A 26,466-nucleotide genomic window follows, 5' to 3' on the forward strand; every position below is an offset into this window, starting at 1 on the left:
GGCAGTCTGAGGTAGTCCCAGGCAGCCTAAGGTAGTCCCAGAAAGTCTGAGGTAGTACCAGGCAGCCTGAGGTAGTCCCAGAAAATCTGAGGTAGTCCCAGAAAGTCTGAGGTAGTCCCAGGCAGTCTGAGGTAGTCCCAGAATATCTGAGGTAGTACCAGGCAGCCTGAGGTAGTCCCAGAAAATCTGAGGTAGTACCAGAAAGTCTGAGGTAGTCCCAGAAAGTCTGAGGTAGTCCCAGGCAGTCTGAGGTAGTCCCAGAAAGTCTGAGGTAGTCCCAGGCAGTCTGAGGTAGTCCCAGAAAGTCTGAGGTAGTGAATGAAATGAATGAACAATAAGACACCAATCAGTCTGGATGTCTGCACTGAAAGAAATAGACAGCCAACAGGTCAGTGAGCTGGTAAAAACAGGTGCCTGAGCAAAGTATTCAGTGTAATAACACAGTAAGATGACTGTGATGACCTTCTTGTGGATGCTTTTGGGGTCCACGTTGAGAACGATGAAGTCTCTCAGGCTAGCTGATATGTGCGTCTGTGGTCCTTGCACCAGCAGAGAACCATTAACGCCTGAAGGACAGATTGGGTAAATTAGGGCTCGCAGTGACGAATGACAGCTGATATAATCTTAGCTGAGACTGGCTACCTTGGATCTTGATGTCAGCCATGTTGCAACTCTGGTCACACACCAGGATGTTGAAGGCTCCCAGCGTCATCATCACTTTCAAGTCGATGACTTCACTATCTGCAGGTGATACCAGGGCGGCTGACAGGAAGCACAACAACACGGCACGTTAAAGACAGGTGTCAATCTGTGATCAACGTTCAGACTGTCAGACCCACAGTGCAGTCGTTTGTCTTCACTACACTGATACTGTGTGTGTGTGTGTGTGTGTGTGTGTGTTCTACTGACTGGACTTGGCAGACACCATCTTATCCTCAGTCTTCGGTCTGATGTCTCTCTCTGGAGACGGTATGCTGCTGGACGACAGCGCCGCCGACAGGAAGTTGATGGCTGACAGCAGAGCCTCAGTGTGGAGCATGAGGTCGAGAGAGGTGAAGGTCACCTGGAGAGAGAGAGAGAGTAAACGAGTTAGTAATACCCATAACACTTCGTTTTACAGGTCTAATTTCAGAATCATTTTGTAGAAAAGGGTAAAGTGAATGATGGTGAACGGAGTGAATGTAACCTGGAGAGTGTTGAAGTCAGATCATCACTAACCCTAACCCTAACTCAGAGTCATCTCACTGAAAAACCAAAGAGTTTTTTTATATCCCAAACAAACATTAAATGACACCATCAGAAAACTTGATGAAGCTTCAATAAGAAACATATGAGCTGATGATCAGTGTGTGCATGTGTTTGTGTGTATGTGTATGGAGAAACTCACGTTGATCATCTGTTCGGTGTTCTTATAGACTGTGGAGAAGTTTGGCCCTGAGCGGTCGGCCTGAGGAAACACAGTCAAACACAGGAAGTTCAAGCTGATTGAAACCGTTCTTTTTTTGCACCCTGATCACCTCCTGCTGTGACAGACAACAGCACACTGTGGGTAATCAGAAAAAATTAGTTATGGATGTCCTCACCTTGAAATACTGCACTTTGAGCAGTTCAGCTCCAGACTGCACCGAGGAGCTGATGAGACACAGCGGCTCACCTCTTGAGTCTGAAACAAAATTAGAAAAAAAAAGTTTCTGTACAAACAGGAACGAGCTGAGAATAAAAATGACAAAATAACATAAGACAGAAAACCCTACAGGACAGCAGGGTTAGGGTTAGGATTTATGGTTAGGTTAGAGGTTGGCAACCCGCGGCTCTGGAGCCACATATGGTCCTTTCAAAGGGGGCACCTCTTATTTTGGAGATCAAGGTGATACTGTGATACTGATTTTTTAAAACGTGTTTTAATATTTTGTCAACTGAAATATGCGTCACGTCCTACAGCTTTTCCAACCCTCTGGTAAGCTAAAGATGGATAAATCCAAAAAAAGAAAGTCTCAGAGGAAAATAGAGAGTTTAATTCTGCGTGGACAGATTAATTTGCTTTCACTGCCAACGATGCTGGCTTACCTGTATGCTCGATATGTGTTGAGAAATTTGCAAACAACAAAAAATGCAATGTTGAAAGACATTTCCAGAACAAGCGCACAGCATTTGCTGAAAAGTACCAAACTGGAGATGAACGAAAAAGAGCGATTTCAGAACTACTGCAGAAAGCTGAGCAGAACAAATATACTCTCAAGAAGTGGCTCGACAGTTGATTGCTGTACGTGGCTGAGGAAAAAAACAGAAGACGAAGACAGCACACTGAAATGGATTTAACTCATAATTAAATACAAGCTGGACTATTTTTAGGACTCTTTTTAAAGCTATTAGGCTGCAGCTATATGTTTTATTTATGTCAAAGTCGACTACTTTTTATTTTATTAATTTTCCACAAATAAGGCGAGGACTCAAATGGACCTAGATGGTTCTGTGTTTTATTTCGAACTAGGCCTTTACATGCCAGTGTTTTTGTTTCTCCTCTTCATAAGAGTTTGGTGTTTTCCTTTGTTAGAACAGGTAAAATGGCAATAAAATGTCAACAGATTTCTAGCTATCTTTTTGTACCACTAAAGCTGGCCTGCTGAGAGCCTCTGACCTGTGAACTCCAGGCACTTCATGGTGATCTTGTTGATATACGTTGTAGCACACATGTCGTACTTCCTGACTTTGGTGTCGATCCCCAGGTGAGCAACATGAAACACCAGGAAAGGAAACTCCTGCTCTCTGGGCTTCTTGAGGGTCAGCATCACCTTGAAGAGGAAACAGGAAACAGAATCAGATGAATGAGACCCCTGCAGGGTGGTTAGCAGAATGCCGCCATGTTGGACAGATGTAGAGTCGACCACGACCAAAGATTCCTGATCAGACCACCATCAGACTTCAGGTGCAGGGTGGTCGTGGTAGCAGCACTGTCTGATGGTGTTTCCTGACGGAATAAAAGAACCAACACCCCCACTGCACTGGTAGATTTCGTACCTCCATGATTTCGAAGTTGAGAAGAATATTGATGGTGTTTTCAGTCAGACCTCTATTGGTGGCGACCAACACGGATCCCGTCTGTAATGACACCACCTCCACCTGCTGCTCAGCAAGCTCCACCTTGTCTGCGGAGGGATGCTGCTCATTAACAAAACACGTTCCTCACATTTTCTCAGTCCTGACTGTCTAATAAAGATGACATTAACCAGGACGAGAACTCGCAGGTACAGTAAGGTACAGTGGGTGAATGTGGTGTAAAAGAACTTTGAGTGGCTGAAAAGACTAGAAAGGAGCTTTACCAGTGCAGATCGTTTACTCAGCAGCTCATGCACTCGACGAGTCTTTACTCTTGGTTTGTCTTTAAAGGACAGTTTCTGTAAGATTTCCCATCATGCACTGAGAGTAAAGTTACCTTGAGCAACCTGTCTTTTGACGTCCATGCTGTGCTCTTTACTCCCCTCCCCAAAGTTCTCTATCAGGATCTTCATCAGAACACCCAGATCTTCCTCGCCCAGACTCATCTGATGAACACACCACAAGGTTTTATGTGTTGCTCTGATAAACTGCCACATCCCACTTCAAAGAACCACAAACACATGAGACCTACGTTAAGGGCCTGGAGGACTCCCTGGACCTGAACCCCGGGGATCTTGGTGAACCAGGAAGCAGCGAGGTTCCTGGTGATCAGCAGCTCTAAGTTGATTGGCTGGAGGATCTCAATGTCCAGCTGAGAGGAGTCTGTCTTCAGTGTGGTTCTGAAAACATTCAACATTTAATCAGCTTTCTGTTTTGGGGACTTGGGCTTCATCATGCTGTAGGAAGAGGGACTGCTGGTGTGTTCGAGGACTTCAGACACAAATGGACAGGTGGCGCCCTGTGAGGGCCAAACTGGTTTTAAACCAGTACGCTCAAGTAAATAAAAGCTTCTAAAATCCTTTTTCTCTTTTCTCATCCCAGAAACAGAATGAAGTCCCTCAGCATCCTCACAAACTATTTGGTCCCAGAAACCCAGAAGCTTCAGCCTCGCTCACACTTCCTGATCTGAGTCTAATTTCTTTTCTGCTTTATGCGGCTGTGATTGTGCGAGAGAGTGTGCTCTGTTCCTGTAAGGAGCTTTGTGGGTCAACTGAGGTGTCTCTCTCTGATTGGCTGGATCCGTGGGTTCAGCTGCTGGTTGGACCTTTTAAAACATTGTGTGAACCCAGGAGTAGAGGTGTGTATTCACGCTTTGTGCCCGTGTTGTTCAGCTGTAATTATCTCACTCTGTCAGGGGGGTTTCCGATTGGTCAACAGGTTAATTCACAACTCAAAGATTTACTGTGAGTCCCCTGAGCCTGGGGTGACCCTGCTAGTGTGGCTGGACCTTAAAGACGCCATTGTTTCACTACCGTCTTTCCTCATCAGAGCTCTGAACCATTTCTGACACACTAAAACACTAAAAGCTGTCAGACCTTCTGCTGAGTGGCGTGATGAACATCGTTGGTACTCTGTGCTAATACCTGGACAGCTTCAGCTGAGTCAGTCTGACGTCCATCTTGTCGACCACTGCCGGCAGACAGAAGCCTTCAGCCGGCAGCAGAGAAAAGCTGTTTCCCACTGTGATGAGACCCAGGTCCACCAACACGGCATTATAGGAGGTGGAGGACTGGGGAATGATAATGAGCGGAGCCTTCAGCTTGATGTCCATGGACAAACGGAAACTCTTCTGGGCAAAGCCCCGAACGCTGGACGCCGCCTTTTCAGCCGCCTGAGCCGTCGCAGCACTCAGAGCTTCTTTGGCCGTCTGGAAGTTATCAACGAACATCTGAAGAAAAAAATAAATCAGGAGTGAGACGACAAACTGCACAGCATTACACCGTGAAGGGCTGACAGAGTGTCATTTCTGTTTCATAAACCTTCAGATGAACAATATGAACCTCAGACTAATGGAGTCAGACCAATCTGCATCTAGAGCAGCCGCTGTTCTAACGACACCTTTAAAAACTATACGGGGCCTTGTCTGGGCTGAAAACTTTTCATTCTATAAAAAACAGAACAGATTCATGAATGAATAAGTAGAGAGAGAGTAGCTGTCATTTTACTGACAGGGTTCATATCATCACATCAAGTTCCCGAAACAAAAACAAAGTTCAGACCCATTTTCAGGGAGGTGAGGTCACACAGGCAAAGGTCATGTGACTGATGGGGGGCAGTGAGGGGTAAATGACGGTGGGGCTGAGTGGGTAGCATAGCACGTATGGAGGAGGTGAGATCTGAAAACTGTTGCGTATTGTGCATGAAAAGCATCCTGTTCCACCGGTCCCTCCGGAGGATCAGAATCAGCACTCATTTGTCACTCTGAGCACGCTCAGACGGGTGGAGTTAAAGTTAAACTTTGTTCCTATTTTTCAGATGGACAAATCTCCTTTTTAGATCCATTTTAATTAAGAAGAGGAACCGGGAGGATCCGTGTGGACACAGACTGACCTCAGGTCTGCTCTGTAGATAAAAAGACTGACCTCAGGTCTGCTCTGTAGATAAACAGACTGACCTCAGGTCTGCTCTGTAGATAAAAAGACTGACCTCAGGTCTGCTCTGTAGATAAACAGACTGACCTCAGGTCTGCTCTGTAGATACAGACTGACCTCAGGTCTGCTCTGGAGATACAGACTGACCTCAGGTCTGCTCTGTAGATAAACAGACTGACCTCAGGTCTGCTCTGGAGACACAGACTGACCTCAGGTCTGCTCTGTAGATACAGACTGACCTCAGGTCTGCTCTGTAGATAAACAGACTGACCTCAGGTCTGCTCTGTAGATACAGACTGACCTCAGGTCTGCTCTGTAGACACAGACTGACCTCAGGTCTGCTCTGTAGATACACAGACTGACCTCAGGTCTGCTCTGTAGATAAACAGACTGACCTCAGGTCTGCTCTGTAGATACAGACTGACCTCAGGTCTGCTCTGTAGACACAGACTGACCTCAGGTCTGCTCTGTAGATACACAGACTGACCTCAGGTCTGCTCTGTAGATAAACAGACTGACCTCAGGTCTGCTCTGTAGATAAACAGACTGACCTCAGGTCTGCTCTGTAGATAATCAGACTGACCTCAGGTCTGCTCTGTAGATAATCAGACTGACCTCAGGTCTGCTCTGTAGATAATCAGACTGACCTCAGGTCTTAGGTTTTCTACTGATATCGTTGTCTGTGCTCACAGGTGACCCTCCTTCCCTCCCTGGCGCCCATCTTCACTCTATTCACTGCTGTTTTGTCATCCAGCTGTTTGAAAGCCTGTCCCCGATGGTGAGTTTAAGGACAATCTGAAATCCAAGGCTTCAGACAGCTGCTGAAGGGTTAGATGTTGGAGTATCTTTGGATGCACCAGCAGCTATTAGTTGTGACGAATCAGCAGCACGTTTACTTTTCTCTGCAACAACAAACGAAACAAACTGATCGATAAGGAACTCAGATGTTCCACAGTGTTTGTGAGGTTTTTGTTCTCTCCACCAGTTTGAGTCCAGCTGGTTCTGACTGTCACCCAGATTAACCTGAGTCCACGACCACAGGCTGAGGACGGGGGTTAAGCTGTTCTCAGAGGCCGTGTCCTGCCAAGGACCTTAAACCAGGTGACATTTAAGGTGGACTGAAGGTGCAGTGGAGTCGCTGAGTGAAGCTAAAGCAGGTTTATGCAGGTCAGAGCTGCATGCTGGGAGCTGTACCTCATCAGCAGATGAATACTGAACGCTAAAAGAAGCCTGAAAGGACAAAAAACACCAACAAGACGAGAAACATGAGAGACAAGAACAGCAGAGACAAAGAACAGGACAGACAGCGTGTTCTCGGGTCAGTCTGATCACAGACGGTTTATCACCGACAGGTTTTAGTCCTGCACACACTTCATCATGGCCTTCAAATTAAAGGCAGGGCCTCCTTTCATTCACTCTGTCAGCAGCCACCGCTCACGGCTGTGCTAGTTTAACTAGTCTGCCTACTTAGTCTAGTTAAACTAACCCTCATCGCAGACGTCATCAGTGATTCAGCTCACAGGTCTCTTCAGGCCCTGTTGAAACTGTACGGTTACATTTGAGAATCATCATCACCACTCACAGCTGAGGGGTCACATGACTTATTTATATATTGGTCAACTGTGAAGCGCTGCATTGTGGGATTACCACACCGTCGTCTGAGGTTTACGGTGAGACGGACGCTAATACGAGCAAGGGGTGTCTGTGTAGTAACAAACAACATGACAGACTCAGCACGAACAAACGGAGAAATACGACTAAAATCAACATCGACTGATGCAACACAAAAACACACAGCCAACGTCAGTGTGTGTGTGTGTGTGTGTGTGTGTGTGTGGTCTGACCAGCAGAGACATGAGGAATTGGTGCAGGTAGACGATCTGGATGCAGCCCAGACGCATCGTGAACTTCCCGTCCACCTTCGTCATGTCGCTGTAGCCCCCTCCCTCCGTCACCCCCGGAAACAACAACAGTTTGAAGCTGAACACCTCCTCGCCAATGATGGACACCGCCTGCAGGGGAGGCAGGAGGGTGGAGGCAGAGAGGGGGAGGCAGGTCAACATCGTGTCACAGAAAACATTTTCAACATTTCAACTCCTGGTACCCGTTCTCATCACAGTACTGCTGACAAGATTACTACTAATACTACTACTGTTAACTACCACTCCCACCAGTTTTAATTCCTATTATTACTGTTGACTGCTACTTTTACTACTCCTACCACTAGTTCTACTAGTACTACTGTTATAACTGATGTTACCTCTGCAGTGGTAGCTAAACCAGACTGTGACTGTGACAGACTGTGAACACTGATCAGCTCCTCACTGACAAACTGGAGCTCATCACTTTATTTTGAACCAATCAGAAGCTATGACCCAACCGATGAACCAATGAGGACAGCTGAGGTGTATCCTCTGGTGAACATGAACACACAAATATCACAGTGACATGACGGCACTGGACCAGACCTTCCTGTGGACGGTTCTGGGGTTGACGTCTGTGACCACGATGTCTTGGAGGCGAGCAAACACCTCCGTCTCCCTCGCCTGCACCAACACCGACGCATCGATCCCTGCAGGGCAGCGACAGTCATGTGATTCATTAAAAGTTTTGGCGTGTTGGATTTAAAGCTCCTCCTGCGGTATTACATCTCAGTGCTCTACCTTGGACTCTGATGTCAGCGATGCTGCGGCAGTCGTCACACACCTCCACGTGGAAACAGCCCAACACGGCGAACAGCTTGAAGCTGAACACACCGCCACCTTTGGCTCCTTTTGTCACTGCAGAGAGTGCAGACACGAGTAAGTCACTTCCTGTGGAGGGGACACTGACCCACCTGTGAGCAGTCTCACCTGTCCAGCCTGGTCCGGTCTTCTCCACCCGTCTTTTGGTGTCTGGGTCCCGGGCAGCAGTGAGCTGTGGCGGCACGGCGCTGTTCAGGTAGTTTATGGTTGACAGCAGAGCTTTAGTGTGAAGGAGGAAGTCCAAAGACGCAAACTCCACCTGAAACAGCAGCCAGAGGAGGGAGTTAGGGTGAGGCTTAGGGTGAGGCTTAGGGTGAGGTTTAGCGTGAGGCTTAGGGTGAGGCTTAGGGTGAAGGTTGGGGTGAGGCTTTGGGTGAGGTTTAGCATGAGGTTTAGGGTGAGGTTTAGGGTGAGGCTTAGGGTGAGGCTTAGGGTGAGGCTTTGGGTGAGGTTTAGCGTGAGGTTTAGGGTGAGGCTTAGGGTGAGGCTTAGGGTGAGGCTTAGGGTGAAGGTTGGGGTGAGGCTTTGGGTGAGGTTTAGCGTGAGGTTTAGGGTGAGGCTTAGGGTGAGGCTTAGGGTGAAGGTTGGGGTGAGGCTTTGGGTGAGGTTTAGCGTGAGGTTTAGGGTGAGGCTTAGGGTGAGGCTTAAAGCTGCAGTACGTCTGAGTTCCGGGTTCTGAAGGCGGTTCAAAGCTCAGTCGATCATGAAACAGGTCAGACTCACCTTCAGCATCTGCTCAGTGCTGCTGAACAGAGTCTGGAAGCTCGGTCCGCCGGGGTCGGCCTGCAGGAGCACAGAGAACAGGAACAGGAACAGGAACAGGAACAGGAACAGGAACAGGAACAGGAACAAGAACAAGAACAGGAACAGGAACAGGAACGGGAACAGGAACAAGAACGGGAACAGGAATAGGAACAGGAACAGGAACAGGAACAGGAACGGGAACAGGAACAGGAACGGGAACAGGAACAAGAACGGGAACAGGAACAGGAACGGGAACAGGAACAGGAACAAGAACAGGAGCATGATAAGAAAAAGGGACAGGGTCAGGAACACAACATTAACCTATATAATTCAGCCATTAACCTCCCCCATCACACTCCAAACACTCTCTAACTCTCCCACCTGTCTCCCAGCAGTCAGGGACATGTGAGTGTGTTCTGCTCACCTTGGTGAACTCCACCTTCAGCAGGTCGGAGCTCTGCTGCTCTGAGGAGCTGATAAGGTGGAGAGGATTCTTCCTGCCGTCTGAGGAGGAAACACAACGATCAGACCATCACACTGTAGACCATCCTACTGCAGACCACCACCCTGCTGTAGACCATCACACTGTAGACCATCCTACTGCAGACCACCACCCTGCTGTAGACCATCACACTGTAGACCATCCTACTGCAGACCACCACCCTGCTGTAGACCATCACACAGTAGACCATCCTACTGCAGACCACCACCCTGCTGTAGACCATCACACAGTAGACCATCCTACTGCAGACCACCATCCTACTGCAGACCACCACCCTGCTGTAGACCATCACACAGTAGACCATCCTACTGCAGACCACCACCCTGCTGTAGACCACCCTACTGCAGACCACCATCCTACTGCAGACTACCACCCTGCTGTAGACCACCCTACTGCAGACCACCATCCTACTGCAGACTACCACCCTGCTGTAGACCACCCTACTGCCGACCATTCTACTGCAGACCACCACCCTACTGCAGACCATCACACAGTAGACCACCCTACTGCAGACCACCACCCTGCTGTAGACCACCCTACTGCAGACCACCATCCTACTGCAGACTACCACCCTGCTGTAGACCACCCTACTGCCGACCATTCTACTGCAGACCACCACCCTACTGCAGACCATCACACAGTAGACCATCCTACTGCAGACCACCACCCTGCTGTAGACCGCCCTACTGCAGACCACCATCCTGCTGTAGACCATCACACAGTAGACCACCCTACTGCAGACCACCACCCTGCTGTAGACCACCCTACTGCAGACCACCCTACTGCAGACTACCACCCTGCTGTAGACCACCCTACTGCCGACCATTCTACTGCAGACCACCACCCTACTGCAGACCATCACACAGTAGACCATTCTACTGCAGACCACCACCCTGCTGTAGACCATCACACTGTAGCCCACCACCCTACTGCAGACCACCACCCTGCTGTAGACCATCACACTGTAGACCACCCTACTGAAGACCACCACCCTGCTGTAGACCACCCTACTGCAGACCACCACCCTGCTGTAGACCATCACACAGTAGACCACCCTACTGCAGACCACCACCCTGCTGTAGACCACCCTACTGCAGACCACCATCCTACTGCAGACTACCACCCTGCTGTAGACACCCTACTGCCGACCATTCTACTGCAGACCACCACCCTGCTGTAGACCATCACACTGTAGCCCACCACCCTACTGCAGACCACCACCCTGCTGTAGACTATCACACTGTAGACCACCCTACTGAAGACCACCACCCTGCTGTAGACCACCTTACTGCAGACCACCAACCTGCTGTAACCACTTTCAGGTCAAGCTGTTGACAGGGACAGACAGACATTGGATGGACACCCTGTCCACATGTTACCTGGCAGGTCGCAGTAGTCGAGTGTGACTCTGCGCAGGTACGAGGTGACGCTCAGGTCGTAGCTCCGCTTCTTCCCTTCAGCTCCAAGCTGGCAGACGCTGAGGGACAGGATCGTCCTCTCCTGGTCCACCTGCCGGGTCAGCTCCAGCAGCACCTGAACACACCACACACCTGTCACACATCGACTCAAGAGAAAGTTAACTTTACACTGAACCACCACCCCTCTGAGTCACATGACCTGAGAGCAGACAAACAACCAATCACACCTCTTTGACTTCAAAGTTGAAGTGAAGGTCGGTGAGTTCCTCCAGAGCTGAGCGCTGGTGATCCTCGTCAATCGACTTGTCACTGGTGTCCTCATCTGAATCTGAAACACAGCAGCAAAATACACACCGGATGGGTTAAACCAGATGGGTTCAACTGAACGAGTTAAACCGGATAAGTTAAACCAGACGGGTTAAACCAGGTGAGTTAAACTAAATTAAATAAACCAGATGAGTTAAACTGGATAAGTTAAACCAAGTCAGTTAAACTAGATTGATTAATTGGGGGTGTTCACACCTGTTTCCATGGCGTCTAAGAGGGCAGGGTGAAGACTGAGCAACCGAGGTCGTGCCTCCACCATCAACAGCACCTGGAACAGGAAACAAATAGATGTCATCAGCCCAGAGTCGCACATCATCAATTTCCCAACGCTCACTGAATGCACCACAGCCACCTCCAAAACATCTCCTCACCCACCCCCCCAAACAACCTCCCAAATACCCTTATCAGCCCCATAGTCTCCCCTATCAGTCCCCGCTAAACTCCTCACCAGTCCCCCATAAACTCCCCCATCATTCCTCTTTACTCTGACTCTTCTAACCTACATGGTGCCTCCCCCCATTGTTACCTAAATGCCCCCGTGACGATCTCCTGAAGCGTGGATGACGTGTTTATGTCAGAGGGTGGGGCTACAAAAGGACCGGAGTGTACCACATGTACCTTCTCTGTGGGGGTGGAGGGGGAGGAGCCCTTGGTGGGCAGTGGGATGCTGTCAACCAGCTCCAGAACCTTCTGGATCTTCTGGTCCGAGATCTTGATGTGAAGCAGCGGCAGCTCCCCCGACACCTTAAACCTGAAGCACAAACACCCCAATAACCGACAGAATGTGGACAGTTGAGTCAGTGGGTGAGTCAGTGGGTGAGTCAGTGGGTGGGTCAGTGGGTGAGTCAGCTGGGTGGTTAGCAGTTAAGCCAGAGGGTGAGTCAGCTGGGCGGTTAGCAGTTGAGCCAGAGGGTGAGTCAGTGGGTGAGTCAGCTGGGTGGTTAGCAGTTAAGCCAGAGGGTGAGTCAGTGGGTGGGTCAGTGGGTGGGTCAGTGGGTGGGTCAGCTGGGTGGTTAGCAGTTGAGCCAGAGGGTGAGTCAGCGGGTGGGTCAGCGGGTGGGTCAGTGAGTGAGTCAGCGGGTGAGTCAGTGGGTGAGTCAGCGGGTGAGTCAGCGGGTGGGTCAGCGGGTGAGTCAGCGGGTGAGTCAGTGGGTGAGTCAGTGGGTGAGTCAGCAGGTGGGTCAGTCAGCGGGTGGGTCAGCGGGTGAGTCAGCGGGTGGGTCAGCGGGTGAGTCAGTGGGTGGGTCAGTGGGTGGGTCAGTCGTTGAGTCAGCAGGTAGGTCAGCGAGTGAGTCAGCGGGTGAGTCAGTGGGTGAGTCAGTGGGTGAGTCAGTGGGTGGGTCCGCTGGTGGGTCAGCGGGTGAGTCAGTGGGTGGGTCCGCTGGTGAGTCAGTTGGTGAGTCAGCGGGTGAGTCAGTGGGTGGGTCCGCTGGTGAGTCAGTGAGTGGGTTAGCGGGTGAGTCTGTCCACAGGTGGGACTCGTACCTGGGCATCCTGGCGTCCTTGTCCACCAAACACTTGGCGAGCTGGACGCTGACGTCCATCGGCTGAAGGATGTGTTGGATGGAAGATCCCTGCAGCCGAGCCGCCTCCCACGCCTCACCTAGAAGTCATTTCACCTGGCTGAGTACAGCGGGACACACTCAGGTGTGTGTGTGTGTGTGTGTGTGTGTGTGTGTGTGTGTGTACCTGACTTGCTGTAGAGCACCTGGACTCGTCGCAGCTCCACGCTGTATCTCTCATAGGCTCGATCCATGATCTCCTCCAGAGAGGAGGAGGATGAAGACGAGCTGAGACCGCTCTGCTCCACGCTGTCCAACTGAGACACACACACAAGCACACACGCACACACACACGCGCAAATGCACGCAAAGACCCACACACACACACGCACACACACACACACACACGCACACACACGCACGCGCACACACACACACACACACACACACACACACACACACACACCGATATGTAAAGTCGTTTTCTCTTCATCTGAAGGACAAACCTCCACATTCTGATAAAAACCTACAAACTGTGACGGGACGCCACCAAGATGTCAGGTAACAACCTGAAATCTGGACCAGGATTCCAGCCTGTGGGGGGGCCTGGACCAGGAGTCCCCCCCCAAAGGCTCCCACTAAAACTTGTTGGACAGTTTTCAATTGTTAACATTTAATAATTTTCTGTCTCCATCGTTAACGTCAGGCTCTCACAGTCTTTGCTCTTAAAGCTACAAAAAACATTCAATGTTAAAACCATAACGGAGACCAGTAGCCACAAACCCAACAGACCCCGTCCGGTCCTGGTCCGACCTGACAGGACCTCTGAGGTCCAAAGACACAACACAAACTGACCTGGAAGCTGCCGAAGTCCACGATGATCAGATCTGACCTGCTGCTATAGAAGCCAGACTTTGGGACCAGCAGGTAGGAGGGCTTCAGGTCGATCCTCAGGTCCAGGACCTTCCTGGTTTCAATGATGTGAGACAGACCTGCAGAGACCAGAATCCATCAGAGCTCTGCTGGACCAAACCATCCTCTCCTGGACCACCTGAGATCAGAATCCATTACAGTCTAGCTGGACCAAACTGTCCTCTCCTGAACCACCTGACACCAGAATCCATCAGAGCCCTGCTGGACCAAACTGCCTTCGACTCTGTCAGAGGGATTCTGGTTGGATGAACAGCTTCCATCCTGGACTCAGACTCTGAGTCAGACTGGACCCGTCATCCTGGGCCATCACCAGGCTCCAGGTGGTTCGTCCTCTGAGGAACACACACACTCGGACCAAACACAGTTGTGACTGTGACTGAGACTGACCTGTGGCCGTCTTCTCTTTGATCTCCTCCAGTTTGGAGAGCGTGGCTGAGGTAAGGACCTCCAGGTCGACGCCTTTCCCCGCCTTGAAGAACTCGGCCACGCTGTTGACGGTCAGCTGGGGACAGACAGCAGGGTTAGGATTCCACATACTGAATCATCCCGATAAGGAGAATCTATACGGATAAACACACTCAGACCAGCCTTGGTGATCTGGTCGAGGCCTTCTTGGCTTTACCGCGTCATAGATGATCTCCACGGGCTGAGAGTGGACCCTGAGCAGCTGGTCGGCGGCGCTCTCCTCAGGGTTCAACTCGAACACGACGCTGAGCAGCGAAGAAGAGGAGTCTCCCACTGAGGCGATGAGGGAAGGTACTGTCCCCTGCTGCTGGAGACCCGTAACGTACCAGTGCTGCAGAGCCGCCTCCACCCTGGAGGGGTACACACATCAGCCCCGCCTTCATCAGCCCCGCCTTCATCAGCCCGCCTTCACCAACCCCACCTTCATCAGCCCACTTTCTTCGGCCCCGCCTTCACCAGCCCGCCTTCACCAGCCCGCCTTCATCAGCCCCACCTTCACCAACCCGCCTTCACCAACCCCACCTTCATCAGCCCCGCCTTCACCAACCCCACCTTCATCAGCCCCGCCTTCATTAGCCCCACCTTCACCAGCCCGCCTTCACCAACCCCACCTTCATCAGCCCGCCTTCATCAGCCCACCTTCATTAGCCCTCCTTCATTAGCCCCGCCTTCATCAGCCCGCCTTCATTAGCCCTCCTTCATCAGCCCTCCTTCATTAGCCCTCCTTCATTAGCCCTCCTTCATCAGCCCGCCTTCATTAGCCCTCCTTCATCAGCCCCGCCTTCATCAGCCCGCCTTCATTAGCCCTCCTTCATCAGCCCCGCCTTCATCAGCCCGCCTTCATTAGCCCTCCTTCATTAGCCCTCCTTCATTAGCCCTCCTTCATCAGCCCCGCCTTCATCAGCCCGCCTTCATTAGCCCTCCTTCATCAGCCCCGCCTTCATCAGCCCTCCTTCATTAGCCCTCCTTCATTAGCCCTCCTTCATTAGCCCGCCTTCATCAGCGCTCCTTCATTAGCCCTCCTTCATTAGCCCTCCTTCATTAGCCCTCCTTCATCAGCCCCGCCTTCACCAGCCCACCTTCATCAACCCCACCTTCATCAGCCCGCCTTCACCAACCCCACCTTCATCAGCCCACTTTCTTCAGCCCCGCCTTCATCAGCCCGCCTTCATCAGCCCTCCTTCATTAGCCCTCCTTCATTAGCCCTCCTTCATTAGCCCTCCTTCATCAGCCCCGCCTTCATCAGCCCGCCTTCATTAGCCCTCCTTCATCAGCCCCGCCTTCATCAGCCCTCCTTCATTAGCCCTCCTTCATTAGCCCTCCTTCATTAGCCCGCCTTCATCAGCGCTCCTTCATTAGCCCTCCTTCATTAGCCCTCCTTCATTAGCCCTCCTTCATCAGCCCCGCCTTCACCAGCCCACCTTCATCAACCCCACCTTCATCAGCCCGCCTTCACCAACCCCACCTTCATCAGCCCACTTTCTTCAGCCCCGCCTTCATCAGCCCCGCCTTCATCAGCCCGCCTTCATTAGCCCTCCTTCATTAGCCCACCTTTATCAGCCCGCCTTTATTAGCCCTTCTTCATTAGCCACGCCTTAATCATCATCAGCTTTCCTCAGACTGTCCTCACCTGAGCGCCTGAGCTCCGGGTCTCTGGGATATTTTGGTGCTCAGGTCGATAATCTGGACTTTTAGGATCTCTGGAACGTCCGGCTGCTCTCTGAACGTCACCGACGTCCTGAAGAGCTGGAAGGTGACGACCACCGCCACGTACTGGACACACACACACGGTAAAACACACACACACACACAGTAACGCACACAAACAGTAACACACACAAACAGCAAAACACACACACCGCAGGTGAGCTCACCTGTTTGGGTAAAGCCAGGTTGTGGGAGCTGCCGCTGTAGCCGATGGCCGTGTAAAGTTTCTCTTTCTCCTCAGCCGTCACGAGCTCGTCCAACCCTGAACCTGAACACATGGGGGGCGGGGCAACCGGGGCACAGCTAAAGTCATCTGAACACACTTTAAGGTCACCTGTGTACACATTTAGGTCACCTGAACACCTGATGGGAGACACTGGTGTTTTCTTCACAGACTGATTTACTGAAGAGTGACTCTGAATGAAAAAGTAATCAGGTTGTTAGCTGTAATTATTTAACCCAGTTCTGTGTTTCTGCCCAATCAGACACTTAAACAATGTTTTAGGAAGCTTTTGGTTAATTTGGCTCTTTCTTCGTAACGTTTCCACACAGGAAACGCTACGTTACACTCAGATAAATCATACAGCCTAACCCTAAAGTGATAAAGATTGATGATGAAGATGGAAGGTTGGATGTTTTTACTGCATCACTTAGACACAGTGGAAAGTTTGTGCCCTGTCCTGTCATTAGATGACAGCAGGTCACCAGATTAGGGAACAGTGACTAGAGAACAGGGACGGGGACTAGAGGACAGCGACAAGAGAACGGAGACTGGAGGACAGGGACTAGAGGACTGGGACGGGGACTAGAGAATGGGGACTAGAGGACGGGGACTAGTTTGTGCCCAACAGTAACTATTAATCTGAGCGTAGGAACACAGTTTGGAGCTCCTCAGGGCTCCATCCTGGAGCCTCCTCTGTTCAGCGGCAGCAGCCTCAGATGATGGAAAATGACCATCCGTCTGCAGACCTACAGATTTCCTGTCACTTACTCTCCATTTCCTTGCTCTCCTCTGGCTCTTGCTCCTCCTTCTTCGCCTTTCTACCAAAGAAGCTGCTGAAGAAACCTCCTCCTCCCTGCTTCTGCCCCCCTGCAGCCTTCTTCCCCAACAGCTTCTGCCCTGACCTGATCACCTGGAGGAGGAAGAGGAGGAGGAGAAGTAATTTGGTTAAAATGTCTAAATGTGAGTAATCAGACTGGACTCAGGTGTGGCAGCAGCTTGGTGAGTTTACCTCCATTTGGGCCTGCTGTCGGGCCAGAGTGATGTTGAATACGTCCAGAACTTTCTCCAGATCCTGGAGGAGACAAACAAACTCAGCAGTTCGACCCAAACACACAGCAGCTATCACTTTATCAGAATCCAGCTTCAGACCCCCATAGCAGGACGGGAACGTGCTTGTCAGGAAAACTACAACCTGCAGTCTGTTTTCATTTGTGTTTCTCAGGGACCGAGTTCTTGGACTTAATGCTTGAAAAACGACTGATAGAAGATATTAATTCTGATTAAAGGCTTGATATCAGACATTCAGACTCTCATAGTCTCACTGCAGCATCTCAGACCAGAGCAGTCAAAGGTACGTTAGAGGGCTGTCCTCCCACAGGGGCCGGGACCGCTCCAAGCTTCAGACTGGATCGATCCCGGCCGTCAGACTGACGCTGGATTATGGTTTTCTGTTGTGTTGCTGTTAATTTGGCAGGTTAGTCTGGTGAACGCCTCATCAGCATGTTGCTAACGTGTCTAGTGCCCAGTCAAGGGGGTCACCTGGATGAGTCGCTCAGTGTCCTGGTTGGGTTTATTCTGGCTCAGCAGTTTGGTCCTATAGGCGGTCCTGTAGGCCTTCAGGTTGTCTCTGTGCTGTCTGATGTTGGACCAGGACCACATCTGGCGGGACCGTCGGATGTGGACCACCAGGATGCTGCTGAGGGCATACCTCCACCTGGCAGAGGCACACAAAACAAACAAACGCATCAAGAGTCAATCAGGCACTTCAATCAGGAACTCACCTGAGAATCATGTGAGGGTCACGTGAGATTCACCAGAGAAATGACCTGAGGATCACCTGAGAATCACCTGAGAAATTACAGAGGCTCACCTGAGGGTCACAGGAGGGTCACCTGAGGGGGGTCAGGCATCTGTTCTCATGACCATCACAGGTCCTGTTTTGAGATTCAGGATCAGATCCTGAATGAATCTCGTGAACCTCAGTGTTGGTTTGAGGTTTTTGTTGTGTGCTTGAAGAGACATTTTTTCATAATTTCAGAGGTCATCATCTCATGTGTAGCGCCCCCCTCAGGACAAACTGAATGAAGGCCAACAGGCCTTCATTCAAAAAAACCTCTAAACCAAACTGTGAACCAGGTTCAGGTCTCGGACAGACTGACCAGAGTTTGGGGTCGCTGTGGACGGACTCGTCAGGCCTGAACTTCCTGTATGGGGCGTTCTTCACCATGCAGTCCACAGACTCTAGCAGCTCCACCATGGACAGGTACTGCAGAAGACCAGAGCACAGGGAACCATAAGACTAGAACCATTAGACCAGGACCAATAGACCAAAACCAATAGACCAGGACCATTAGACCAGGACCACCCATCTGTCTCTCACCTGTCCATCTCATCTGTCTGTCTCACCTGTGGCTTTGTCATCTCGATGGCGATGTTCTGAACCTCCAGGTGAAGTTTGGCTTTTGGTGTTTTCAGTTCCAGCTCCGCGTTCGGGTTGATGCACATTTTAGCCGAAGCGAAGATCGGCCTGAAAACTACGAACAGAGCAGCCAATCAGAGAAGAGGATGAGTTAGCGTGGATACATCGTCCAGGTAACCCGACCTGACAGACGCTTCTGCACATCGCCAAACTCATGATGTCATTGATCGGGTCGCTGATCAAATGTTGATCACATTATCGATCGTGTTGATCACATGATTGATCGTGTTGTTGATTGCGTAATTGATTGTATTGTTGATCAGTTTACTCATCAGGTTACTGATCATATTGATTATGTCAGTGATCATGTCATTGATCTTGTTATTGATCATGTTGATTGTGTTGATCACATAATTGATCATGCTGTTGATACTATTGATGTTGCGCTGTGTGAAGATGTGTCTGTAAATAAAGTGATGAACTCACTGTAGTGATAGTGAGGAAGCTCCTGATCTTTACTGCTGATCCCCCTCTTCAACTGATCCTGAGGAGGGAGAAGGAGGAAAGAGGAGGGAGGAGAGGAGGAGGAGAGAGGAGGAGGAGAGGAGGGAGGAGAAGAGGAAGAGAGGAGGAGGGAGGAGGAGTTTTAAGTTAATAAGAGATGTGTGAGGTTTTATTATTGTGTTTGTCAGTCAAAAACCTGATTCCAGTTTCTAACATCTGAGGGTTCCATGTTCTAACTAAATACTGATTTATACTATTCTTATAATCAATACTGATTATTAATACTGATAAACTTAACTGATTAATACTATTATTGATCACTGACTCACCACGATATTTTCCCATGATCCTTTGTAGAACATGGGGCTGTTGACGTTCCAGTAGGCACAGAGACTCTCCAGACGGCCGAGCTAACGGACACACACACCGAAAACCACCATCACACCACACTGACTCCCATATCAGAGCACAGAACAGTCACACAGGTGTAGACAGGTGTAGACAGGGGTACACAGGTGTAGACAGGTGTACACAGGTGTAGACAGGGGTAGACAGGGGTAGACAGGGGTAGACAGGTGTAGACAGGTGTAGACAGAGGTACACAGGTGTAGACAGGTGTACAAAGGTGTACACAGGGGAAGACAGGGGAAGACAGGTGTAGAAAGGGGAAGACAGGGGAAGACAGGAGAAGACAGGTGTACACAGGTGTAGACAGGGGAAGATAGGTGTACACGGGGGTAGACGGGGTAGACAGGGGAAAACAGGGGAAAACAGGGGTAGACAGGGGTAGACAGGTGTACACGGGGGTAGACAGGTGTACACAGGTGTAGACAGGTGTACACAGGTGTAGACAGGTGTACACAGGTGTACACAGGGTAAGACAGGTGTAGACAGGGGAAGACCAGTGTAGTCGGGTGTACACAGGTATAGACAGGTGTTCACGGGTATAAACAGAGGTAGACAGGTATAGACAGATGTTCACGGGTATAAACAGGGGTAGACAGGTATAGACAGATGTTCACGGGTATAAACAGAGGTAGACAAGTATAGACAGATGTTCACGGGTATAAACAGAGGTAGACAGGTATAGACAGATGTTCACGGGTATAAACAGGGGTAGACAGGTGTAGACAGGTGTTCACGGGTATAAACAGGGGTAGACAAGTGTAGACAGGTGTTCACGGGTATAAACAGGGGTAGACAGGTGTAGACAGGTGTTCACGGGTATAAACAGGGGTAGACAGGGGTAGACAGGTGTTCACGGGTATAAACAGGGGTAGACAGGGGTAGACAGGTATTCACGGGTATAAACAGGGGTAGACAGGTGTAGACAGGTGTTCACGGGTATTAACAGAGGTAGACAGGTATAGACAGGTGTTCACGGGTATTAACAGAGGTAGACAGGTGTAGACAGGTGTTCACGGGTATAAACAGAGGTAGACAGGTAAAGACAGATGTTCACGGGTATAAACAGAGGTAGACAGGTGTAGACAGGTGTTCACAGGTATAAACAGAGGTAGACAGGTTAGGGTCACCTTATAGATGATCTTTGCAGCTTCATTCAAGATGCATGACTTCCAGGATTCATCAGTGGTCTACAAAAGAAAAACATCAGCAGCTCAGTCACACCTGTCACAGGTAAGTGTGTGTGTGTGTGTGTGTGTGTGTGTGTGAGAGTGTGTGTGTTACCTGCAGGCTGAGCTCTAACAGTGTTACTCCCATAGCTAGGGGGCGCTGTGGATCTGACAGCTGAAATAGACAGAGTCACATGACACTCTTCACTTCTTGTGTGTTGGTACAGGTGAGATGAGGCTCATCTGTCCATCAGAACAATAACATCATCAGGTGAATAAAGTGATGAGTCACACTGGACAGGTTATATGTGTTCAATGCAAACCTGACCATCAGACCCTAAACCAGAAACAGAACCGGAGACTGGATCTGAACCTGGACCAGTACTCACATCATCTTCATAGCGCAGGTGGATGCTGCTGATCTTCACTTGCAGATTTTTGATCACCTGAGTGGCCAGTTTCTCCACAAAGGAGTCCTTCTTCTCCTCCGGAGGTTTCTCTGAAACACATAAAAACCAGACCTAGAACCCGGACCACACCTGAACCAGGGTGGAGACCACATCTGGACCAGAGCAGAGGCTCTGCATCCACCTTGATGTGAAACTGGATGTTTAAATTAATTTCATTTTAAAATAAATTAAAGTGGAATTAAATAAATCTAATCTGTACATTGCCTGTGCCCTTACATGTCCTCTATGTCAGATATTATCTAAATATAAACTAAATATTTGGCTGTTGTGTCTTAAACAACTCTTCATATTGAAATAAATGAAATTCATAGAAGTGAGTCATTTCATCTCTCTGAATGTTTGTGGTCTGAATGCTGCTCTTGGCCTTTCTATACAATAATGGTCAAGTTACATTATGGGAAATGTAGTATCTGTCAATTTTGTACTGTACCACACCAGAAGCTAATAGGTCTGCTACATCTGCAGGAAGTCAAGCTGTTTCAGAAACTAACAGCAAGCAGTTAACATCCAGCAGCTAACATCTAGTAGCTAACATCTAACAGCTAACATTCAGCAGCTAACATCTAGTAGCTTACAGCTAACATCTAGCAGCTAACATCTAGTAGTTAACATCTAACAGCTAACATACAGCAGCTAACATCTAGTAGCTAACAGCTAACATCTAGCAGCTAACGTCTAACATCTAGTAGCTAACAGCTAACATCTAGCAGCTAACGTCTAGTAGCTAACATACAGCAGCTAACATCTAGCAGCTTACAGCTAACATCTAGTAGCTAACAGCTAACATGTAGTAGCTAACAGCTAACATCTAGCAGCTAACGTCTAGTAGCTAACATCTAACAGCTAATATCTAGCAGCTTACACCTAACATCTAGTAGCTAACATCTAGCAGCTTACATCTAACATCTAGTAGCTAACAGCTAACATCTAGCAGCTAACGTCTAGTAGCTAACATCTAGCAGCTTACAGCTAACATCTAGAAGCTAACAGCTAACATCTAGTAGCTAACATCTAACATCTAGTAGCTAACAGCTAACATCTAGCAGCTAACGTCTAGTAGCTAACATCTAACAGCTAATATCTAGCAGCTTACACCTAACATCTAGTAGCTAACATCTAGCAGCTTACAGCTAACATCTAGTAGCTAACATCTAGCAGCTTACAGCTAACATGTAGTAGCTAACAGCTAGTGTCGGTGGTGTACAGACTGCAGGGGATCAAACCTGCATCATGTTCAGACATGATTTGAGCTGTCAGGTCTTTGACATTAATGAGTTCATTATAAACTTGTCCAGCAGGTGGAACACCTGCTGGACAAAAAAACCTTACCTGTTTTGTTGTCATGTCGTTTCAGCTTCTTTAAGCCTTTTTTAGGCTTTTTATGTTTTTTAATTCCTTTTGGGACTTTGGCAGCGTTAAAGAGAGAGACAGCAGTTAGAGACAGAAAAGCCCGAAAACACACAGACAGGAAGCAGGAAGCAGTTTAATAATGTCCAAGGTCACAGTGGTAGTTTCACCTGGCCGAGGATGCGGGTGCGGGTGAGGACAGCCAATTTACGGCTCATGTGACATCATCATCAAAGCAGCTCAAAGACAAACTCAACAAGAGCTGTTCAAGCTAATGAACACTTTAAAATAAGTGACGATCAAATTAACATTAATGAGGTAAACGACAGCAGGACCGCCTTCCTGGTGACTCTGGATGGATCCTGGAGGGGGCGCTATGGTCCGACTGGGGGACTTCAACGCTCACATGACCAACAATCCACTTCCTGTCAGCACACCACGTCAGGTGACTGACCCATCAGGTTGTTGGTGTTTATTGGTTGATCACTGAGGTCCACGTCCAGGTTTAGAGACCAGTTAAACGAGTGTGTGTGTGTGTGTGTGTGTGTGTGTGTGTGTGTGTGTAACACAGCGTGCATGTGTGTAACAGTGTGTGTGTGTGTGTGTGTGTGTGTGTGACACAGTGTGTGGTAGTGTTGCACAGTGTGTGTCTGTGTGTGTGTGTGTGTGTGTAACACTGTGTGTGGTAGTGTTGCACAGTGTGTGTGTGTGTGTGTGTGTGTGTGTGTGTGTGTGTGTGTGTGTGTGTGTAACACTGTGTGTGGTAGTGTTGCACAGTGTGTGTGTGTGTGTGTGTGTGTGTGTGTGTGTGTGTTACCGTGGTGAGGCTCCTTGTAAACAACACTCTCCAGACTGAACAGTAGATCTCCAGTTTGAGACGCTGACAGCAAACGCAGCATGAACAGTGTAAACAGCATGTTAATGCATTCATTCAGTCATCTATCCATCTGTCCATTATTCAGTCAGTCATCTATCCATCTGTCCATCATTCAGTCATCTATCCATCTGTCCATCATTCAGTCAGTCATCTATCCATCTGTCCATCATTCAGTCAGTCATCTATCCATCTGTCCATCATTCAGTCATCTATCCATCTGTCCATTATTCAGTCAGTCATCTATCCATCTGTCCATCATTCAGTCATCTATCCATCTGTCCATCATTCAGTCAGTCATCTATCCATCTGTCCATCATTCAGTCAGTCATCTATCCATCTGTCCATCATTCAGTCAGTCATCTATCCATCTGTCCATCATTCAGTCAGTCATCTATCCATCTGTCCATCATTCAGTCAGTCATCTATCCATCTGTCCATCATTCATTCAGTCATCTATCCATCTGTCCATCATTCATTCAGTCATCTACCCACCTGTCCATCATTCATTCAGTCATCTATCCATCTGTCCATCATTCATTCAGTCATCTATCCATCTGTCCATCATTCAGTCATCTATCCACCTGTCCATCATTCAGTCATCTATCCATCTGTCCATCATTCATTCAGTCATCTATCCATCTGTCCATCATTCATTCAGTCATCTATCCACCTGTCCATCATTCAGTCATCTACCCATCTGTCCATCATTCAGTCATCTATCCATCTGTCCATCATTCAGTCATCTATCCATCTGTCCATCATTCAGTCATCTATCCACCTGTCCATCATTCAGTCATCTATCCATCTGTCCATCATTCAGTCATCTACCCATCTGTCCATCATTCAGTCATCTATCCATCTGTCCATCATTCAGTCATCTATCCACCTGTCCATCATTCAGTCATCTACCCATCTGTCCATCATTCAGTTATCTACCCATCTGTCCATCATTCAGTCATCTACCCATCTGTCCATCATTCATTCAGTCATCTATCCATCTGTCCATCATTCAGTTATCTACCCATCTGTCCATCATTCAGTCATCTACCCATCTGTCCATCATTCATTCAGTCATCTATCCATCTGTCCATCATTCAGTCATCTACCCATCTGTCCATCATTCATTCAGTCATCTACCCATCTGTCCATCATTCAGTCATCTATCCATCTGTCCATCATTCATTCAGTCATCTACCCATCTGTCCATCATTCAGTCATCTACCCATCTGTCCATCATTCATTCAGTCATCTATCCATCTGTCCATCATTCATTCAGTCATCTATCCACCTGTCCATCATTTATTCAGTCATCTATCCATCTGTCCATCATTCATTCAGTCATCTATCCACCTGTCCATCATTCAGTCATCTATACACCTGTCCATCATTCAGTCATCTACCCATCTGTCCATCATTCATTCAGTCATCTACCCATCTGTCCATCATTCAGTCATCTACCCATCTGTCCATCATTCAGTCATCTATCCATCTGTCCATCATTCAGTCATCTACCCATCTGTCCATCATTCAGTCATCTATCCATCTGTCCATCATTCATTCAGTCATCTACCCATCTGTCCATCATTCATTCAGTCATCTACCCATCTGTCCATCATTCATTCAGTCATCTATCCATCTGTCCATCATTCAGTCATCTACCCATCTGTCCATCATTCAGTCATCTATCCATCTGTCCATCATTCATTCAGTCATCTACCCATCTGTCCATCATTCAGTCATCTACCCATCTGTCCATCATTCAGTCATCTATCCATCTGTCCATCATTCATTCAGTCATCTATCCATCATTCAGTTATCTACCCATCTGTCCATCATTCAGTCATCTATCCATCTGTCCATCATTCATTCAGTCATCTACCCATCTGTCCATCATTCAGTCATCTATCCATCTGTCCATCATTCATTCAGTCATCTACCCATCTGTCCATCATTCAGTCATCTATCCATCTGTCCATCATTCATTCAGTCATCTACCCATCTGTCCATCATTCAGTCATCTATCCATCTGTCCATCATTCATTCAGTCATCTACCCATCTGTCCATCATTCAGTCATCTATCCATCTGTCCATCATTCATTCAGTCATCTACCCATCTGTCCATCATTCAGTCATCTATCCATCTGTCCATCATTCAGTCATCTATCCATCTGTCCATCATTCATTCAGTCATCTACCCATCTGTCCATCATTCAGTCATCTATCCATCTGTCCATCATTCAGTCATCTACCCATCTGTCCATCATTCAGTCATCTATCCATCTGTCCATCATTCATTCAGTCATCTATCCATCTGTCCATCATTCAGTCATCTACCCATCTGTCCATCATTCAGTCATCTACCCATCTGTCCATCATTCAGTCATCTACCCATCTGTCCATCATTCAGTCATCTATCCATCTGTCCACCATTCAGTCATCTACCCATCTGTCCATCATTCATTCAGTCATCTACCCATCTGTCCATCATTCAGTCATCTATCCACCTGTCCATCATTCAGTCATCTACAAATCTGTCCTTCATTCAGTCATCTATCCATCTGTCCATCATTCATTCAGTCATCTATCCATCTGTCCATCATTCATTCAGCCATCTATCCATCTGTCCATCATTCATTCAGTCATCTATCCACCTGTCCATCATTCAGTCATCTATACACCTGTCTATCATTCAGTCATCTACCCATCTGTCCATCATTCATTCAGTCATCTATCCATCTGTCCATCATTCATTCAGTCATCTACCCATCTGTCCATCATTCAGTCATCTACCCATCTGTCCATCATTCAGTCATCTATCCATCTGTCCATCATTCAGTCATCTACCCATCTGTCCATCATTCATTCAGTCATCTATCCACCTGTCCATCATTCAGTCATCTACCCATCTGTCCATCATTCAGTCATCTATCCATCTGTCCATCATTCATTCAGTCATCTATCCATCTGTCCATCATTCAGTCATCTACCCATCTGTCCATCATTCATTCAGTCATCTATCCATCTGTCCATCATTCATTCAGTCATCTATCCATCTGTCCATCATTCATTCAGTCATCTATCCACCTGTCCATCATTCAGTCATCTACCCATCTGTCCATCATTCATTCAGTCATCTACCCATCTGTCCATCATTCATTCAGTCATCTACCCATCTGTCCAT

The 26,466-nt window shown here is 48.5% G+C and overlaps 1 protein-coding gene across 1 annotated transcript in view; it reads right to left on the bottom strand.

Moving 5' to 3' along the window:
• vps13c (vacuolar protein sorting 13 homolog C) overlaps positions 1–26,466 on the bottom strand; it is an 80,156-nt gene that overhangs the window by 44,850 nt on the left and 8,840 nt on the right. Inside the window, exons 6-42 of the mRNA XM_070835974.1 lie at positions 20,980–21,089; positions 20,706–20,765; positions 20,552–20,611; positions 19,346–19,426; positions 18,999–19,056; positions 18,500–18,627; positions 18,253–18,359; positions 17,633–17,807; positions 17,103–17,165; positions 16,862–17,003; positions 16,038–16,138; positions 15,794–15,936; positions 14,321–14,513; positions 14,086–14,200; positions 13,621–13,757; positions 12,953–13,082; positions 12,749–12,866; positions 11,882–12,014; positions 11,459–11,531; positions 11,164–11,264; positions 10,898–11,051; positions 9,441–9,520; positions 8,996–9,055; positions 8,381–8,531; positions 8,192–8,308; positions 7,997–8,100; positions 7,373–7,540; positions 4,521–4,825; positions 3,629–3,776; positions 3,434–3,542; positions 3,019–3,146; positions 2,639–2,792; positions 1,584–1,663; positions 1,388–1,447; positions 910–1,063; positions 643–762; positions 463–566 (exon numbers count right to left, since the gene is read on the bottom strand). Coding sequence (XP_070692075.1) covers positions 463–566; positions 643–762; positions 910–1,063; positions 1,388–1,447; positions 1,584–1,663; positions 2,639–2,792; positions 3,019–3,146; positions 3,434–3,542; positions 3,629–3,776; positions 4,521–4,825; positions 7,373–7,540; positions 7,997–8,100; positions 8,192–8,308; positions 8,381–8,531; positions 8,996–9,055; positions 9,441–9,520; positions 10,898–11,051; positions 11,164–11,264; positions 11,459–11,531; positions 11,882–12,014; positions 12,749–12,866; positions 12,953–13,082; positions 13,621–13,757; positions 14,086–14,200; positions 14,321–14,513; positions 15,794–15,936; positions 16,038–16,138; positions 16,862–17,003; positions 17,103–17,165; positions 17,633–17,807; positions 18,253–18,359; positions 18,500–18,627; positions 18,999–19,056; positions 19,346–19,426; positions 20,552–20,611; positions 20,706–20,765; positions 20,980–21,089 — 4,424 coding nt within the window. The remainder of the gene's footprint in view (positions 1–462; positions 567–642; positions 763–909; positions 1,064–1,387; positions 1,448–1,583; positions 1,664–2,638; positions 2,793–3,018; positions 3,147–3,433; positions 3,543–3,628; positions 3,777–4,520; positions 4,826–7,372; positions 7,541–7,996; positions 8,101–8,191; positions 8,309–8,380; positions 8,532–8,995; positions 9,056–9,440; positions 9,521–10,897; positions 11,052–11,163; positions 11,265–11,458; positions 11,532–11,881; positions 12,015–12,748; positions 12,867–12,952; positions 13,083–13,620; positions 13,758–14,085; positions 14,201–14,320; positions 14,514–15,793; positions 15,937–16,037; positions 16,139–16,861; positions 17,004–17,102; positions 17,166–17,632; positions 17,808–18,252; positions 18,360–18,499; positions 18,628–18,998; positions 19,057–19,345; positions 19,427–20,551; positions 20,612–20,705; positions 20,766–20,979; positions 21,090–26,466) is intronic.

The sequence above is a fragment of the Pempheris klunzingeri genome, chromosome 1 (genome assembly GCF_042242105.1).
Source record: "Pempheris klunzingeri isolate RE-2024b chromosome 1, fPemKlu1.hap1, whole genome shotgun sequence".
NCBI lineage: Eukaryota > Metazoa > Chordata > Actinopteri > Acropomatiformes > Pempheridae > Pempheris > Pempheris klunzingeri.